This window comes from Gopherus flavomarginatus, chromosome 14, assembly GCF_025201925.1.
Source record: "Gopherus flavomarginatus isolate rGopFla2 chromosome 14, rGopFla2.mat.asm, whole genome shotgun sequence".
Taxonomy (NCBI): Eukaryota; Metazoa; Chordata; order Testudines; family Testudinidae; genus Gopherus; species Gopherus flavomarginatus.
This window is the reverse complement of record NC_066630.1, coordinates 36,819,053-36,835,777: the sequence shown is the minus strand read 5'-3', so window position 1 is coordinate 36,835,777 and position 16,725 is coordinate 36,819,053. Positions and strand designations below refer to the sequence as shown.

Here is a 16,725-nt window from a genome sequence, read left to right as displayed (position 1 = left end):
TGCCAATTCACACCAGCAGGGGATGTGGCCAGTCTTTAAGGGATTTGTGGAAGTGGGAGAGAAGGAAATCCTGAAAATGGCATTGGTACCCAATCAGATACAGACATCATCCTGGCTTTTCTTTGATACGCTTTGCTTGTTCAGGGTTTTTTAAAAGCTTAAATATAGTTTGGGTTACTCTCTCACTTACAGGGAAAATAGCTAAACATTATTTTCCTACCTGTTTAGACCAAGCTCTGTCATTCTTCTATATGCAGTTGACTCCAGCTCTAAATTGACTCCAAGTTTCAGGATAAAAATCCCTCAAAAAAAAAATCCCTCAAAAAAAGTTAAGATAAAATCTCTTTAGAGACAAACAACTCTCTGCATTTGTTTGAGAAAAATATTCAACTCTGAAAAGTAAATCAGACTTGCACAGAGATACTCCATTTGTATGTAGAAATTTAATGTGTTTTAAAAAAGCTCTGCATGAGAGAGAAAATCAGAGACTCTAGTTACATGAATGGTATAGAGATGGACAATAATGAAGATACTAGAGTATAGAAACATGCAGGGCAGAAACGGGCACACACACTGGTCAGAAATTGTACTCATGGCAACAGGGAGTAAAAATAAAAAGTATTAGGTCCCAGTGGTGCCCCATTGAAGTCTGTGGGGTTTTCCCATTGAAATACATGACAACAGGGTTGGGAATTTAACAGCTGAACTATAAAAAAGGCTTGGATCAGAAACATGCTAAACTTTAACATAGGTTTAGCTCAGCTTTTATACGTGAGGAGTACCATGTGAAGACTGTTTCAATCAACAGATGTATACCCTGCACACATGTAATATGTACAGACTAATCAGCTCTCATAACTACAACCATAGTTCTCTGCATACAACCAAACCAGCAACCCGCAGTTATAAACACGAATTAGTTTTCTATTGCCCTTTTACACAATACACTAAATTACAAAGGCTAGCTGAAAAATGGATTGGTGAGATTAGAGCGTAAAGTTCACAGTACAGATATACCAGAAAAGAGGAGGGAAAGAGAGCTCACACAAGTTGTGTTACAGACAGTGAACTTAACTACCCTGGCATTCAGTGAACACTTCAAAAATTCCACATCCAGATAAAAACCACCCTAAGATGTACCTAATAGGCTCTGACATTACAAGTCACCAAGCTATAAAATCACTACATTTGGACGAGAATTGTTTTGAGATGCTCATTTCCATCATTGCAAATGAGGAATAATCTGAGCAGTGGTAACAATAAAGGAATAAATACTTTCCCAATCATCCCTAGTTCAACTACAAGAGCATTCACATTTGTAACTTTAATCAATTATTTCAATTCAACACTGAACAACGAATTGTTAAAAATGTTTCAGTAGGATTTTCTTTTAAAATCTGACACAATCTATTCCCAATACAAAAACAATTTCAATATAATACATGTGTAAAAAGATGACACTGACAAAAGAATTCTAGCTCATAGACCGAAATGAAAAGAATAGTCTGATTCAAATCTTCTACAAGCCCTGTCTTTAAACCATCAGTATTTTCTTTAGTGACTGTACAGCAGTTCCTCCAACAGATTCGTAGGAAAGCTGGGGGAACTGCATTCAGCCTGGACCAGACATTTAACCTAACAGAATCTCTCTCATCTCCTTGTCCCAAAGTACCTGTGTGGTCTTGACTGGCAGATTACATACCCCTGGGAAATACTGATCTTTATGGCAGAGATGGTAGGAAAAGCCTTGTAGCAAAATGGGAAACACAGACATCTTCTGGGGGCAGAGCATAGGCTGGTGTAAGCTATCATTGTTATCAATGGAGCTATGACATTTTACACCAGATGATGCTCTCCCTCACATCTTTAGACTCTGATCCTGCAATTGGATCTATGTGGGCAGACACCAAGCCTACACACGGTCTCACTGACTTCATTATATCGAGCTTCACCACAGGGCTCTGTCTGCAGGATTAGGAATTTACCTTTAAAACTATTATACTGTAACTAATATATTTAACAAATGTCCACGTTACACTAGCACAGTATAAAAAAGTGATTTAGTTTAGCCTTTCATTGCAAAGAGAATTAAGTTTAGCTTGTTTGATGTTCAATAAAGTAGAAATCCAAGAGAATTACTTTTAATCAACAAGCATTCAAAAGCAGCATTTGGGATAATGCAGTTCCTTCTCTACAGCACATTCATAGAGATTTCTAAGTAAAAACTACTGGCTTGTGAAAACAACAAAGGATTCCTCTTGTGATTTTAAGATTGCTTCAGGGTGTGGATTTTCCAAATCAAATCTGAGATCAGTAAATAACTTATTGGAAGAATTACAAAACCCTGAAGGGGAAGGTTTTTAAAAAGTGAATGTGTGGGAGGTTTCTAACAGAAATACTAGGACACCTTCAACAGCTGAACTGCAGAGTTATAACACTACACTGGAAATTTGAGCTCAATGAAGCTATTTGCTACCGTATTTTTAGGGTTAGGACAGGCTAAGAAACTACAGTTGTTCCATAATACTGAAAGTTTGTGTCTACTCTACAAAAGTAGAGGAGTTTGAAAAGGTTTGTGGCCAGACTGTATTATAACATAAACATGGTTTAAGCTTGCCTGTGTGGATAGGAATTTTTTTGTAAACATGTTAGAAAACTGCATTTTAACTTCAGGGTGAAATCCCAGCCTTTTTGTAATTAATGGCAAAGCTCCCATTCACTTTAATACAGCCAGGATTTCACACAAACAGGTGAACAAGTTTTCCATCTGCACAGCCAACACATTAACATGTTATAACAACAGTGATTTGCCATAGCTTTGGTCTGTCTACACTAGGCTCTTGTTAGAAGTCTCCTAGTGGTATGGTTGCACTGGTGCTAACAGTGGGATTTTTCCTGCTGCTCACAGAACATAGATGACATGGTGCTAAGAACACCAGGACCTCAGCTCTGTCTACATTAGCACTCCCCTTGTCACTACTGCCTGGTGTAGCAGCATCCAGAGTGTTGCAGCAGTGGGAGGTTTCATAAAGAAGTCTATTGCAGACAGTTGTTGAGTACATCTCTACTAGCAAATTTCTAGTGTGTTTTTCAGTATCAGTGCAGCTGCTAGCAATAGTGATATCTCTAGTATACACTGGGCACAGGTACTTTAATCAACATATCACCTAGGTAGTTAGATGATGTGGTGGTAAAAATTTCTGTGCTTGATCTACACACCTTCTACCCTGCTAGCACCAATGCTGCATCGCTGTGGAAAAACAAAGTAAGAAAGTTCCTAAGGTAGGCAAAGCTTATGTTTTACAGACATATTTGACCTGGTTAATTCTCTACATGGTGCCTACATGCAAAGCTGAACATCAGAGCTCTGCAAGTTCATCAGAGTGAGTCTGGGTATCTGCCCATTGGTGGATCCTCTCCTGTCCCCACAACAACTACCATAGAACTGAGAAAGAAATTCTCAAGCTAAAATATGTGCAAACTATATTCTGCATGTGTCATAACATATTCTTCCCCACAGACGATCTGCGGCACTTCCAATCATACTGAAAAGATATTTTTCAAAAAATGAAAGGTATTGTGAGTGTGGGAAGTCAGAGGAGGTGGAGCTGTCACCATCCTACCCAGGAAAGGTGAAATGATCATCCAGGTTATTACAGTCTTGTGGGTTTTTTTTCTTTGAGTTTACATTTCTGGAGAGTGACATATCTGGGTTGTAATTTTAACCAATAGGAAACACATATACAGTCCCATTTAGTGAACTCCTTAATGCAGAGTCCAAATTGGTTGGTGCGTATATCTTATCAGGGTATTGAAATCAGTTATTCTGGAGTGGCTGGAGTTATTTTCTTTTATGATCACTCAATGATAACAGTAATTCAGAAGAGCAGTTTAGAGGATCAGGCCTAGTGAGATGTAGTGAAGCAATCAGCTTTCATTATCAGTGTAATCCTCCACTGCCGGTAGTGTTTGGAATGTCCAAATGAAAGAAGCACCACTCATCTGCAGCTGTGAACTAATGTCGTAAACTGTTCTGAGAAGAAGATATTGAGGACTTGCTTAAAGATGTCACCACTAACCCGCTGCTTAAATCCAGACCTCGACCTTCTTTTTCCTAAAAAGTTGGGGGGAAAAACAATCCTCAGCTCAGTAAGGTTTCGAAACAAGCAGGTTTTCAATCTTAACAGATTAAGCAGGCACATTATAATTGGTATTATTAGCATTCTGCTTACTAAACCAAATACAGTTACCGCACCTTGCAGCATAATTCCACAACTGCACATAATTGGTTTCCGGGATCTGTAAAATCTACAGCTGAGCCTCCTCTTTCTCCCACTCTTATTTGTGGATGAATCCAGAAACTAACAAGAGACTGTAGTGGCTGCTGCTGTGTAAGTATCTTGGCTAATGTTCTCCCAGCTGTGGGTAGACTTAGGCACAGCTACAATCAGTGTGCTCTCTGCTGGTCTGGCCTAGGAAAGAAACCCAGTCAGGATGCCTTCTCCCTCCTAGTTACCAATTTGGGGATGGGAAGGTGGGTAGGAACGTAGAAAAGGGTAAGAAAACCCCCAGACCTAGCCAGCCCGGAGAGAAAGGGAAACTGCAGTACAACCACTGCAAGAAGCAATGGATGGGACTTTAAAAAAAACCCAAACAATGAAAGGGTACTGGAAAGATTCTGTATTCAACGATGCAGAAATGTACAACAAAGGAATTTCACCAGGTAGCTGTTTTGTGCAGATTTTCTGCAAGAGTTATCAGATCTGCTTTTCAAGCCTATTAAACAGCTACACCATGAAGGCTATTTGCCTTTTGATCCTATATCTCTTGAATGAATGCTGTCACCCCAAGAGCTAACACTGCCTTCAGCGCTGTAATTCAGGAGCCATACAAAAGCAGCTACCATTGTGCTAGTTAAAACAGAACAACCCAAAATACTTACAGCTCTGTAATCCAAGAACATTTCTTTGAATGCCAGAAAATCAGTAAATGTGAGAAGCATGTCAAATATATCACCTGCCATCTCGTCTTTGTGTTGTCTGTAAAGTGGGAGATGTATAGATTTAACATAATTGTAATACATGACATCAGATTTTAAAGGCACTCAGAGGTCAAATTTAGTACACAATATAAGTTGTGCAAAATCAAGTTTTAAACAAGACCAATAGGAAGGTATTAAAATTCTAATGTTAACAGCTTTATTAAACAAATAAATAATCCCTTGTAGCGTCTGCAATCCAAACATGACAACATTTTATCTACCTAAGGTTTTTAATATAGTTACGTCTATCCCCTTGATACCTAATTCCAGAGATCTGAGTATTGTGCCAGTCGACAGAAACCAGACAGTGAAAGATCAGTCACTTAAGAAGAGTAAAGTATCAGAGGGGTAGCCGTGTTAGTCTGGATCTGTAAAAGCAGCAAAGAATCCTGTGGCACCTTGTAGACTAACAGACGTTTTGGAGCATGAGCTTTTGTGGGTGAATACCCACTTCCTCAGATGCATGTCTGTTAGTCTATAAGGTGCCACAGGATTCTTTGCTGCTTTTAAGAGGAGTAAAACGTGACTAAGTCCACATTTTCATTGTCTGAGATAAGAGAAATGCTAACAGAAAATCAAGTGAAAAATCTTAGGGTTTTAGTGCTTTTACTTTTAATTATTTCAGACATCACTAGTAACAAAGGAGTTATCCACTTTAACTGAACTTTAAGTAGATTGTCAGTACACATCCACTTTCGTAATACTTATTCTAAGCAATTCAAATTTTCCTAATATTATTGAAAAGCCCTGTAGCTTACACTGATGGATGGTCTAACCATTCTACTGTACTTTCATGCAAATTTCTCGACGCTTTATTCAAATTTCTCAAGCAGTTTTATTCTTTTCATGAGACTCCATTTCTGATAGCATTGATTTTCTTATTCAGCAGAAGAAAATATGTTCCTTTAACAATGTCATTCTCCACAGAATGAATTAAGCTAAAGTTGAACAGCAGAAATTACTTTAAATTGAGAGTAACCCTCCAACAATGTCAGACAGAGACTTTTCACCAAAACTGAATTACTCATTGCATTCTTTTATAAAATAGGGATTGGGGTAAAGCCATTTACTTAAGCTTCCAGAAACAGCCTAAGTATAGAAAACCTACTGGGCTTAATGGAAGTGGCCATTGCACCCCAGGCTTCGAGTCCTGAACTGGGGAATAATAGAAAGCAAGTTTAATAGCCTCATTCTGGTCTTCATTTCTGCCTATCACAAACCTTCCATACATTTTGGCACAACATTTCAAGCCAGAGGCCTAAAATAGCAGGGGATGGTGGACGTGAGGATGGAGATGAATTACCAGAGTTGTACAGATGAACTCACATTTCCTTTTTTAAACAAGAATCTCTTCCACAAAGGGGGAGAAAAAAAATTAAATCTTAATTTGGTCCCAGGTACAAAATGGTTAATACAGAGAAAAGCACAAGAAAAATATCCCAAACCAAAGACTTACTGTAATGACATGGTGAAGGCAGCCATATTAAAACCAGGAATCCTGTCAAGTAGTTTTTCTTCTATGTATTTCTCCACTAAGCAGATCTAAAAGAGAGGACATAATCATAAATTCCACGTGCTGACTTTATAAAGGAGTGTCATGTTCTCACACTCCTACATCTTATTCTCCACAGGCTTGTCTTCATTAGGCAAAATGCATCAAAAATCCCATTGGATGGAACTTTCTGCACTTTTCATGCTAGTCTAATGCTTTGCAATACCACCAAAGAGCCATCCTTAAGCATGTTTGCATGCACAGGTTATAGCAGTAAACACCCTTTACTTAAAATTAGTTAAAATTAGTTTCAGGTACTGGTTTCAAGGAACTGATAACTGAGCTCCTCCAAACAACTTTTCTGGTCTTACAACCACTTTTTCTGACCCTTTTGTAGATGTTTTGTTTCTCCTGTTTGTACAAAACCCATACAACAAGGAAACTAAGTATACAAAGGAAATTGAGAAACCGATTTTACACTGTGCTGTCAAATATATTAAGCAAACAGAAAAATACCCAGAAGCATTATTTTCCGTTAAGTTCAGTTATAGTAACCTTGTGTGTTATTTACAATAGTAAGTAAAAAAATTACAGAGAGAAGTGCGATTTTCAACTTGACAGCATCCCTTGAATTATGACTGGTTCGGATTATACTGTATAGTACCAGAAAAAAATACTACACAAGTCTATTAATTTTGTATAGAGTTTTGTCCCATTTCCTTTACTGGCCTCTAAGCAATAGAACTTTTACCAATTCATTAGAGAAGAATGTAGAATGTATTAAATAATTTCCCCCTTAAATGCTAGCCAAATGTAACAGCAGGGCCGTCCCTAGACATTGTGGTACCCTACAAACCCCCCGGCCTCTGCAGATGTGTGTGTGTGGGGGGCAGGAGCAGGCTTGGGGGACGGGGGGGAAATGGAGCGGGGGCGGAGCAGGGCAGTTTTCCTGGCTGGCTCAGCAGGCCGTGGGACCATGCTGGCCACTGGAGTAGCACGCAGCTGCGAAGTTTGTGCCAGGGTAAGGACAGCCCTGTGTATCAGTCTAACTACAACCAGACCCTAAATGAGGGGGATGAAAAGTCTCATGCAAGTTCAGAGTCACTATTAGAGATTAGGATGAAACCTTCATAGTGGACAGCTATTCCCAAATCTGCCTACTGGTGGGCTTCTTGCACTTTCCTCTGAAGCATCTATGGCTTGGCACTGCCAGAGACACGAGACAGGCCTAGATGTTGAATCCAGTATGACAATTCTTATGTTCCTATTGTACTAATCTAAATACAACTATACCCCACGCAGTGGCTGCCTGAATCAACTTTCCATTCAAAAGGCTTTAGCAGTTCTCAAACACTTGTAGAAGATTCCTTCGTGAAACAGAAAAAAGTAATTTAGAATTCCAGAATATTTTTTGTTATTTGAAGGCTACTGCTATACTTCAAAGACACCACAGATAATAATTTAGATTTCCTTGATTCTGATCGAACTTATATTTTAAAAACAGAGGGGAGAAAAGAACTTAACAATGACCTTAAAAGAAAAGCTAAGCACTCTGAGAACCCTTCCCTCTCCCACAAAAAAAAATTCTTACATATTCATTAAAAATAGAAGTGTAGATGAGCTTGTTTTCTTCTGTATCTTCAAATTCTCGGTAGTGTTTATCCATAAAGCTTCTTTGTATTAACTGGAAATCGTCATCTGAGCCACAATAAGTAAATTGCATACAGTTATATTCAATTTATCCACTCATTGCAAGACAGTAACCACATTGACTAATGTTCTGTTCTAATAGCTCCTACTGCTGTAGCATGGAACCCCACACATACGCACTCAGTCACGGTAACAGCACAGCTGTTGTTAGCTGGGCCAGCTTTAATTTCTGACCAATCTATGAGAATATATGGAGGCTGCTAGCAGAGTAGGTGTTGGTGCAGCAAAGAATGCTGCAAATTCAAATTCTGCTTCAGCCAAGTCAGCTGGGATGACCAGGATAGCAGCATGTTGACCTATATTACGAGTGTGGTACATTTAATGATGGAAAGAGACAGAATGTGCAAAAGGCAGCAAAACTGCTAGGGCACCCACTTGAACAATCCACTTTTCTAGTAAAGATTTTCACATGTTTTCAATATTAAAGCAGTTCTTTAAATTTTACTTTTAATAAAGTGGCCATTAGTTTTCAAACAATCAGGTTTTTTGTTCAGGTATGTGAGTAATTAGTGAACAAAAACTTTTGTCTTAAAAAAAAAGTGTATTTTTCTTCCCTCCGTTAGTTAAAAAAAGACAATGGATTTTTCTTCAATTTAGGAAGAATATCATCTCTGAAAATGAGTGCAGAAAGCTACAATCCTTAGAGGCCAATTTTTCAGTTATCAATGAGTGAAACTGGAGGAAGGCAAAAGGGCAGAGTGGCACTTAATATATCATAACAGGTGCAAATATATATTACACACTTACACATGGTGTTAAAATAAATCTTCACAAATCTCGAATCTCTTTTACAAATTAACCTACTCAAAACCGGTGAATTTGTTACCATTTCTCCAGATTCAGCTACACATATCACAAGGAGAGCAGCTGAGAGAGAAGAGAATAAAAAAACTTTATGATTTCTTAGAAAGGTGTATGAATAAGGAGGGAGATGTTAACTTAAAAGAGGTTGATGACTAGTTAACACAATGAGCTCTCTCTTTCTCTTGGCATCTTGTAAATCCTCTTTATTCAAGCTTGACCTCTTACTTCAAATTTCTGATGTGAAAAAATGGCTGACTGCTCGTGGCATTCTTTGCACCAATAGATCCTGTCACCTGAGGTTGTATGTGTGTAAGTTACTTACAACACAAAAAGCAAAACCAATTCATTTACCCAGAGAACAACTGGGATGTCATATGACTGAGGGACAGACAGCAGAGAGGATGGAAAGCCTCGGTTTTCACGTGAGACTTTATCAGGATTTTTATTTACCACAACTTTATCAATGAAGAGAGGGTTTCTAGTCTCCTCCACACACTTCTGTCAGTGAAGTTCAATCCTTATTTTGCCTTTCAATATTTTTACTGCTCATTTTTTAGGCATATCTAAATGCAAGAGCTTACCCATTATAATATCTTCTAAATACCCAACAACCGCATCAAATTCTGCATCTGAAGGAGAGGAGCTGAAAACAAAGAAAGGAAAGATTATTTTTTTAATGAAAGCCTAAATACAAATTAGCACAATAACCCAGCCTTCAGATCAGAGAAGGGAATTATCTCCCAACTTCACATTATCAAAAGCTCATTGCACAGAAACTTTACTTAATAATAAAAAGTTTATTCCTGTAACAGATGTTAATCTCACTAGGTCTCCACTGTATACTAAAGGGGTGTCATGGTACAATTCCCCACTCTGAACCTTAGCGTCCAAAAGATGGGGTACCAGCATGAATTCCTCTAAGCTCAATTACCAGCTTAGTACTTGTAGCGCTGCCACCAACCAGGAATTCCAGTGCCTGGTACACTCTGGTCCCCCAAAACCTTGCCCGGGGACCCCCAAGACCCAGTCCCTCTGGATCTTAACACAAGGAAAGTAAACCCTTTCCCTCACCATTGCGTCTCCCAGGTTTCCCCTCCCTGGGTTACCCTGGAAGATCACTGTGATTCAAACTCCTTGAATCTTGAAACAGAGAGGAAAATGTACCTTTCCCCCTCCTTCTCTCTTCCCCTCCCAGATTCTCCCTGAGAGAGACAGTAATCCTAACACAGAGAGAATTTAGCCTCTCTCTTCCCCTTCCCTCCTTTCTCCCCACCAATTCCCTGGTGAATCCAGACCCAGTCCCCTGGGGTCTCACCAGAATAAAAAAACAATTAGGTTCTTAAACAAGAAAAGCTTTTAATTAAAGAAAGAAAAAAACAGTAAAAGTTATCTTTGTAAATTTAAAATGTAATAGGTACAGGGTCTTTCAGCTATAGACACTGGAAATACTCTCCCAGCCTAAGTATACAGGTACAAATTAAAATCTTTTCAGCAAAATACCAATTTGAACTCCTTTCAGCCAAATGCACATTTAAAACTCCTTCCAGCCAAATGCACATTTGCAAATAAAGAAAACAAACATAAGCCTAACTCGCTTTATCTATCTAGTACTCACTATTTGGAATCTATAAGAACCTGTATCAAGGAGATTGGAGAGAAACCTGGTTGCACATCTGGTCCCTCTGAGCCCCCAGAGTGAACAACAACCAAAAACTAACAGCACACACAGAAAACTTCCCTCTCTCAAGATTTGAAAGTATCCTGTCCTCTGATTGGTCCTCGGGTCAGGTGACAGCCAGGCTCACTGTTCTCGTTAACCCCTTCCAGGCAAAAGAGATATGAAGCAGTTTTGTTCTATTAACTCTTACTTATCTGTTTATGACAAGGGGGTAGTTACTTATTGGAAAGAACTGTTTTACTGGGTATCTTAGTTGGTGTAATTAACCTCTTGGTGCAGAAGATGTTTAAAAGGTTTGTTCAGAGCAATGGTTCTCCATCTTTTCCATACCGTGACACTGTATCACAGCGAAATTTCAGTACCCACCTCTCATCTAGCCATAAAAGGTAGTTGTAACTCTTGGGGAACTGTTCAAGATGCATCCACAGAGGACCCTTTGGAGCACTCAGTCATATATTGCCAGACTGCGTATATTTTTCATAGTGTAGCAAAGGTAAATGATGTAATTGATGGGAATTGTTAAATATTTCTCTAATGCAGTACACCACACTGGGGATTTAGAACTACATTTCGTAATCCCTTAATCTAAAAACATGGTGCTGCTGTCATTTTACAACAAAAAAAAACAAACACACACATATGCTCGCTTTCAAATGCACTCCTTTAAATGGAGAAGCACATTAGCAGCATTCAAAAGTCTGGGTCCCTCCGGCAATGTTATATTGTGCAATTTGTTCATAGATACCAAACTCTCCCTGACCATGGCATTTTAGGGATGAACTTTACTTAAACACATTCTCTAATGTATTAAGTGCACAACAGGTTTTTCTCCCATATTGGGAATGCAAGTCTTGTTGCACATTTTTCTTTAACATATTTATCTTCAGCCATTCAATGAAGGCCCCACTTAATTAATATACAAATTCCTCTCTGTCTCTCTCATGGGATGAAGGATATTGCTTTAGACTGTCTATTTAAAAAAAATCTTTTACAATGATATTGCTGTTATCACCATTAGCCCATCCATTATGCCGTTGCAGCTCAGACAGAGATAACACAAAGGAATGGCAGAGTACATGATACAACACCAGAGGGCAGAGTGCCACAACAAGAGTAGCTTATAAACACTGTAGCTAAAGCATTAGCATCACATTTGTGGTTGAAGACAATGGGGTAATTGTTTCTCACTTATGCACAAAAGCAGGAGATGTTCATACCTAACTCCCAGTCTTTTCTTTAATGAGAGTGATGGGCTACACCGATGAAAGAAGAAATATCTGTCATTTTTATATAGCTTGTTCTAACATAGTTTAAACATTAGTTTTAGATTTGGTGTGGCAGTGAGTAGGGGAATTTTAATTATATTTTGTCCAGAAAAAAAATCTCTATTTTCTACTCATTCCAACCACAGCACTCATCAATTAATAATACCAGAGCCCATAGTGCTGCGTAAGAATACATCTCTACATTCATCACGCTCTGCAAGGAACACATTCAAATACAACTTCCAGCCACAGTAAACAGGGTAATAGAGAAAGTGAGAAATTATATGGTGGCAGGGGAGAAAAATTTTGAAGATACAGACATCCCTATAACTGAAGGGTCAGATCCTCAAAGTTATTAGGCTTCTAACTTCCATTGAAATCAATGGGGAGTTAGGTACTCAAATACCCCTACGGATCTGGGCCACAATACTTATTTTGGTCCTTCAGTGAGGGGAATGTCTGGGAGAACAGTATGATCAAGGAGGAGTTATCATCCTTCTGGGTATCAAGGGAAGGTTCTTGCAATTTTGAGTTCAATATTGCCTAAACTCTCACTTGTTATCATCACCTCTCTGGTGCATCACATTGTTCTGAAGTTCTTATTGTTCTTACATGAGCCTCTGTCTTCTCATCTATATCATCTAACATCATTCTTGTTTATTTCCCTTTTCTATTTTTATTTATTTATTTAGGAAGATTTTACAAGTTTACAAATCCTTACCATGTAAATATCAGAAACAAAACAATCATTACAACAGTTAGCTTTTGTTTAAAGAAAGATTATACAGGAATTTAGTTATCAGATCTTTCTATTTAACAAGGTGGCACACGATTACAAAGTGAGAATCCTTACAACCCTTCTGTAGTTTCTAGTGATTTTATTAAACTTAATTAAATCTTTATGTACACAAGTTTAACTCAGCAGGCTTGCCTATCACATTTTAATATTAAAAAAACTGAACAAGTATGTGGCTGGGTTTTTTTGCAGGTGAATACACTTTGAATTTTGAATAAAATGTAACCAGATATATAAGTATTTGTCCTCTCTCTGTTTTGCCAGGTATATAATTGGCATGTTAATTTTTCCATAATCACAACCTCCCATATTTTTTGAACCATTCCTCTAAAGTTGGGCTGTTATTCTTTGTCCAAAAAGAGGCTACAGTGGAGCTATTTTTAACTAGTAAAATGTTATTCAAATTCTGATACAGAATCTGGATTATACTTACATGGACACTCCAAAGTTTTCTTCTTCTAAAGTCTCCATCATTTCTGCATCACCTGTTGCACCAAACAAACTTTTCGATAAGAATTAAAATATTTTCTATATCAGCAATGTGTTTACTTTTTAAACAATATATTACTTTTAGCACACACACAGCTTAAATCTTCAGAGTTATCTATGAACATTGACTAGTTAACCATAAGACAATCATGAAATACAAGACCTGCATCTTGTAGGATTTTGTGACCTCATTTAGGCATATTGTTTCATGGCTATTGAATTCTCTGCTTCTTCTCTAATACTCTGAATCCTTTAGTAACCTTCATTGACTATAGGAGAACGGGCCTACAGAAATTTGCGTAACCCAGGAAAATGGTTTCAGTTGATACCTGGCACTTCCACCCAAAGCATACACCACTGGCCATTGTCAGAGCCAGGATATGGGAACTGGATGGATCTTCAGTATGATCCAGTTGGGAAATTTCAATGTTCTCATATACCATGTATTCTGTTCAATAAATCCAGGGCATTGAGGACTGGGCAGACACCCCAGGCCTAGTGTATCCCAGAGCACACAGCGAACCCTACCCTGGGCCATCACCTAGGTGCTTAATGGACAAGGTCTTTTCAAACTAATTACTGGCCCTTGCTGGCATGGCAAACAGAGGGGGACCCAGCCCTTCCAGGTTCACTGTGCTGGGGATCCTGGAGTTGTGCAGGGCAGGTGCTGAGCCTGGGCTCGCTGTGCTAGGGTCTCTCAGAGGTGTGCTGGCCGGGGAGACTCAAGTGAGCCCAGGCTCACTGTGGGCTCAGTGCTATGTAAGGAGACGAGGGAGCCCTGCTGTGCCCAGGCTCGCTGAGGGCTCGGCTCTGTGCACCCAGGACAGGCTGCAACACAGTCTCCTGGGCACTGCATGAACCAGATGGGCAGGGGAATGAGGAGCTCCTCTGGAGGCCAGGCGGGGCCCATGATCCTGGTGCCCCCACTCCCCCATTAGAAACATGCCCACTGCTGTCAATCTGGAGGGAGGGGCAGGACCAGGCCCCATCCCGCTCTGCTTGCACTGTGCCCCGAGATCCCACCAGCCAGCTGGCTCCCTTCCCACCGCCCACCATTTGCTCCTCTCGGCCTGCTCGCTGGTCGGCCGAGGGCTCCGCTCCACCTCCTGGCCTCATCCTCCAGCTTCTCTCTTTCTCCTAGATGGACCCCAGTGCACCTCCGGCACCGGGCAGTCTCTGCTTGCCACCACCTGTGGGGGTCTGTCTGTCTCCCCAGAGCTGAGCCACCTGGGACTGGTGCAGAAGCCTGGCTAGTCTCAGACAGTTTTGGGGAGACAGTGTGGGGGGTTTGGCTGGGTCCCTCCAGGCAAGAGGTTCCTAAGGGAGCCTGGCCGGGGCAGACCCTGGCCTGGCTGATCGCGACACTCCCAAGGGGCTGGAGAGATTCCCCACCCCAGGACCAGCCCTGGCTGCGCCAGCAGCTCAGCCCCTCAGACACAATCGCCTCCTAGCAGGGCTAGTGAGTGCGGCCTGGATGCAGGGCATGGGGGAGTAGGTCTGCGGGCACGGGGGGTGCTGGGCTGTGAGGGGTGGGGAGGATCTGTGTGTGTTGGGGCACTAGGGAGTGGGGGTTTTGTGGGGGGTGCTAGGTAGTTGTGGTGGGGCTGTGGGCAGGGGGGTGTTATGCAGGGCACTGGGCATCTGTGGGTGGGTCGGGGGGGCTCTTGCCATAGGGAGTCAGGGGACGTCGGGGGGGCTGCGGGCGGGGGGTGCTGTGCAAGGCGCTGTGCATTTGTGGGTGGGTCGGGGAGGGCTCTGGCCATAGGGAGTCAGGGGACGTCGGGGGGGCTGCGGGCAGGGGGTGCTGTGCAAGGCGCTGTGCATTTGTGGGTGGGTCTGGGGGGGCTCTGGCCATAGGGAGTCAGGGGACGTCGGGGGGGCTGCGGGCGGGGGGTGCTGTGCAAGGCGCTGTGCATTTGTGGGTGGGTCTGGGGGGGGCTCTGGCCATAGGGAGTCAGGGGACGTCGGGAGGGGCTGCGGGCGGGGGGGTGCTGTGCAAGGCGCTGTGCATTTGTGGGTGGGTCTGGGGGGGCTCTGGCCATAGGGAGTCAGGGGACGTCGGGGGGCTGCGGGCGGGGGGTGCTGTGCAAGGCGCTGTGCATTTGTGGGTGGGTCTGGGGGGGCTCTGGCCATAGGGAGTCAGGGGACGTCGGGGGGCTGCGGGCGGGGGGTGCTGTGCAAGGCGCTGTGCATTTGTGGGTGGGTCGGGGGGGGCTCTGGCCATAGGGAGTCAGGTGGCTCTGGGGGGGGGCTGTGTGGCACGGCACGGGCCCACCCCCGCGGGGAAGGGACAGGCTGAGAGCCCAGGGCCGGGGGCACCGTTGTGCGGCTGGCGGCTGCCGGTCTGTAACAAGGGCCCTCGCGCTGGGTTGGCGGGGCGGGGCGGAGCGTGGCCGCCCCCTCGCTCTCGGGGCTGCCCCATGGGGACCCACAGAAGGTGAACGCGGCCCTGGCCCGGGGTATCGGCCCCACCCCCCGGTACCTGGCTGCCGGGGGCCGCCGCGCTCGCCGGGCCTGGGGAGGCCTCCCCATAGAATCCGTTACGCACGCCCCGCCCCTCCGTCACCTAGGCAACACTCCCTTCCTCCACGCGTCTCTCCGAGCCAATGAGCGCGCGAGGCTGGGGCTGCGCAGCGCGTGACGCCCGGCCCAGCCGGGGAGGGGGCGGTGCCTCTCTGCGGTCCCCGCCCCTGGACCTCGCGCTGCAGCAGCTGCCCGGTCCCCACCTCGCGCCGGGGAGCAGGATCCCGGGGAGAACGGGCGCGTGCGGGGCTGGGCTCCCGGCGCCCCCTCCCGCGCAGCACCCAGGCCAAGCCCAGGAACAGGGAGCGGCTGGCACCGTGGAAACAAAGGGGCCCCGCCGGTGACTGCCCCCAGCCTTTCGAAAGCCCTGAACCCGCCCTCCCCTCCGCGCCTCCGCCAACACTCACGGGTTTTAAACGAATACTGAAGGTGCTGTTAGGGTTAGGCAGCTTATACTTTCCTGGGCCAGGAACGGGGCTACTAACTAAACAAAAAAACTCAGATTCTCACCTAATCCTGTGACTCCAGGAGCCCAGGCTTTAAGGAAAAAACACACAGGACTCAGTAAAATCGCACTTCTGCTGGCCCCATAGCTACTACCTCTCGGAGGTGGATTATTTATTATTATGCTGTCAGGAGAGTTGTACCGATATAACACTTCTAATGTAGACTAGCCCTTAGCAACAGTGGTGATGACAGGGACATACTGTGTTAGTAGGTTTTTTGCAAACCCAAGACAAGCGTGCCACAACAGGATACAAAGGAAAAATCAAAATAGATATTTTTAAAAATAATCTATTTTTTAAGCAGAACACAAAGTATCCTGCTAATCACATGATTTAATACAAGATACAATTCTCATGATGTCCCTTTTTCTTGGGAGCACAGTTTCAGCCATCCATAGGAAGCAGTTTAAGTAATTTTACT

General features: G+C 42.8%; 1 protein-coding gene across 3 annotated transcripts; it reads right to left on the bottom strand.

Moving 5' to 3' along the window:
* Positions 1-426: 426 nt before the first annotated feature.
* On the bottom strand, positions 427-15,842 carry ARL2BP (ADP ribosylation factor like GTPase 2 binding protein). 3 transcript variants are annotated; one of them, XR_007769397.1, is made up of 8 exons: positions 15,758-15,842; positions 13,220-13,271; positions 9,629-9,690; positions 8,125-8,231; positions 6,498-6,583; positions 4,943-5,039; positions 4,256-4,472; positions 4,020-4,114 (listed from the first exon to the last, which is right to left on the bottom strand). XR_007769397.1 is itself a non-coding variant. In XM_050923319.1 (7 exons), the coding sequence occupies exons 1-7, from the start codon at positions 15,805-15,807 to the stop codon at positions 4,016-4,018; spliced, it is 570 nt and encodes a 189-aa protein (XP_050779276.1). In that variant the 5' UTR covers positions 15,808-15,824; the 3' UTR covers positions 427-4,015. The 3 variants fall into 3 exon arrangements, 1 of the variants encoding a protein (XP_050779276.1); XR_007769396.1 differs by having other exon boundaries at positions 13,220-13,288; positions 15,758-15,836; XM_050923319.1 differs by lacking the exon at positions 4,256-4,472 and having other exon boundaries at positions 427-4,114; positions 13,220-13,288; positions 15,758-15,824.
* Between the last annotated feature and the right edge of the window lie 883 nt (positions 15,843-16,725).

Coding starts and splice junctions, on each gene's coding strand:
- ARL2BP (XM_050923319.1), bottom strand. CDS start 15,807: ATGGGGAGGCCTCCCCAGGCCCGGCGAGCGCGGCGGCCCCCGGCAGCC. Junction 13,289..15,757: donor CGGCGGCCCCCGGCAGCCAG/GTACCGGGGGGT, acceptor CTTATCGAAAAG/TTTGTTTGGTGCAACAGGTG. Junction 8,232..9,628: donor TTTAGAAGATATTATAATGG/GTAAGCTCTTGC, acceptor ATTGTGGCTCAG/ATGACGATTTCCAGTTAATA.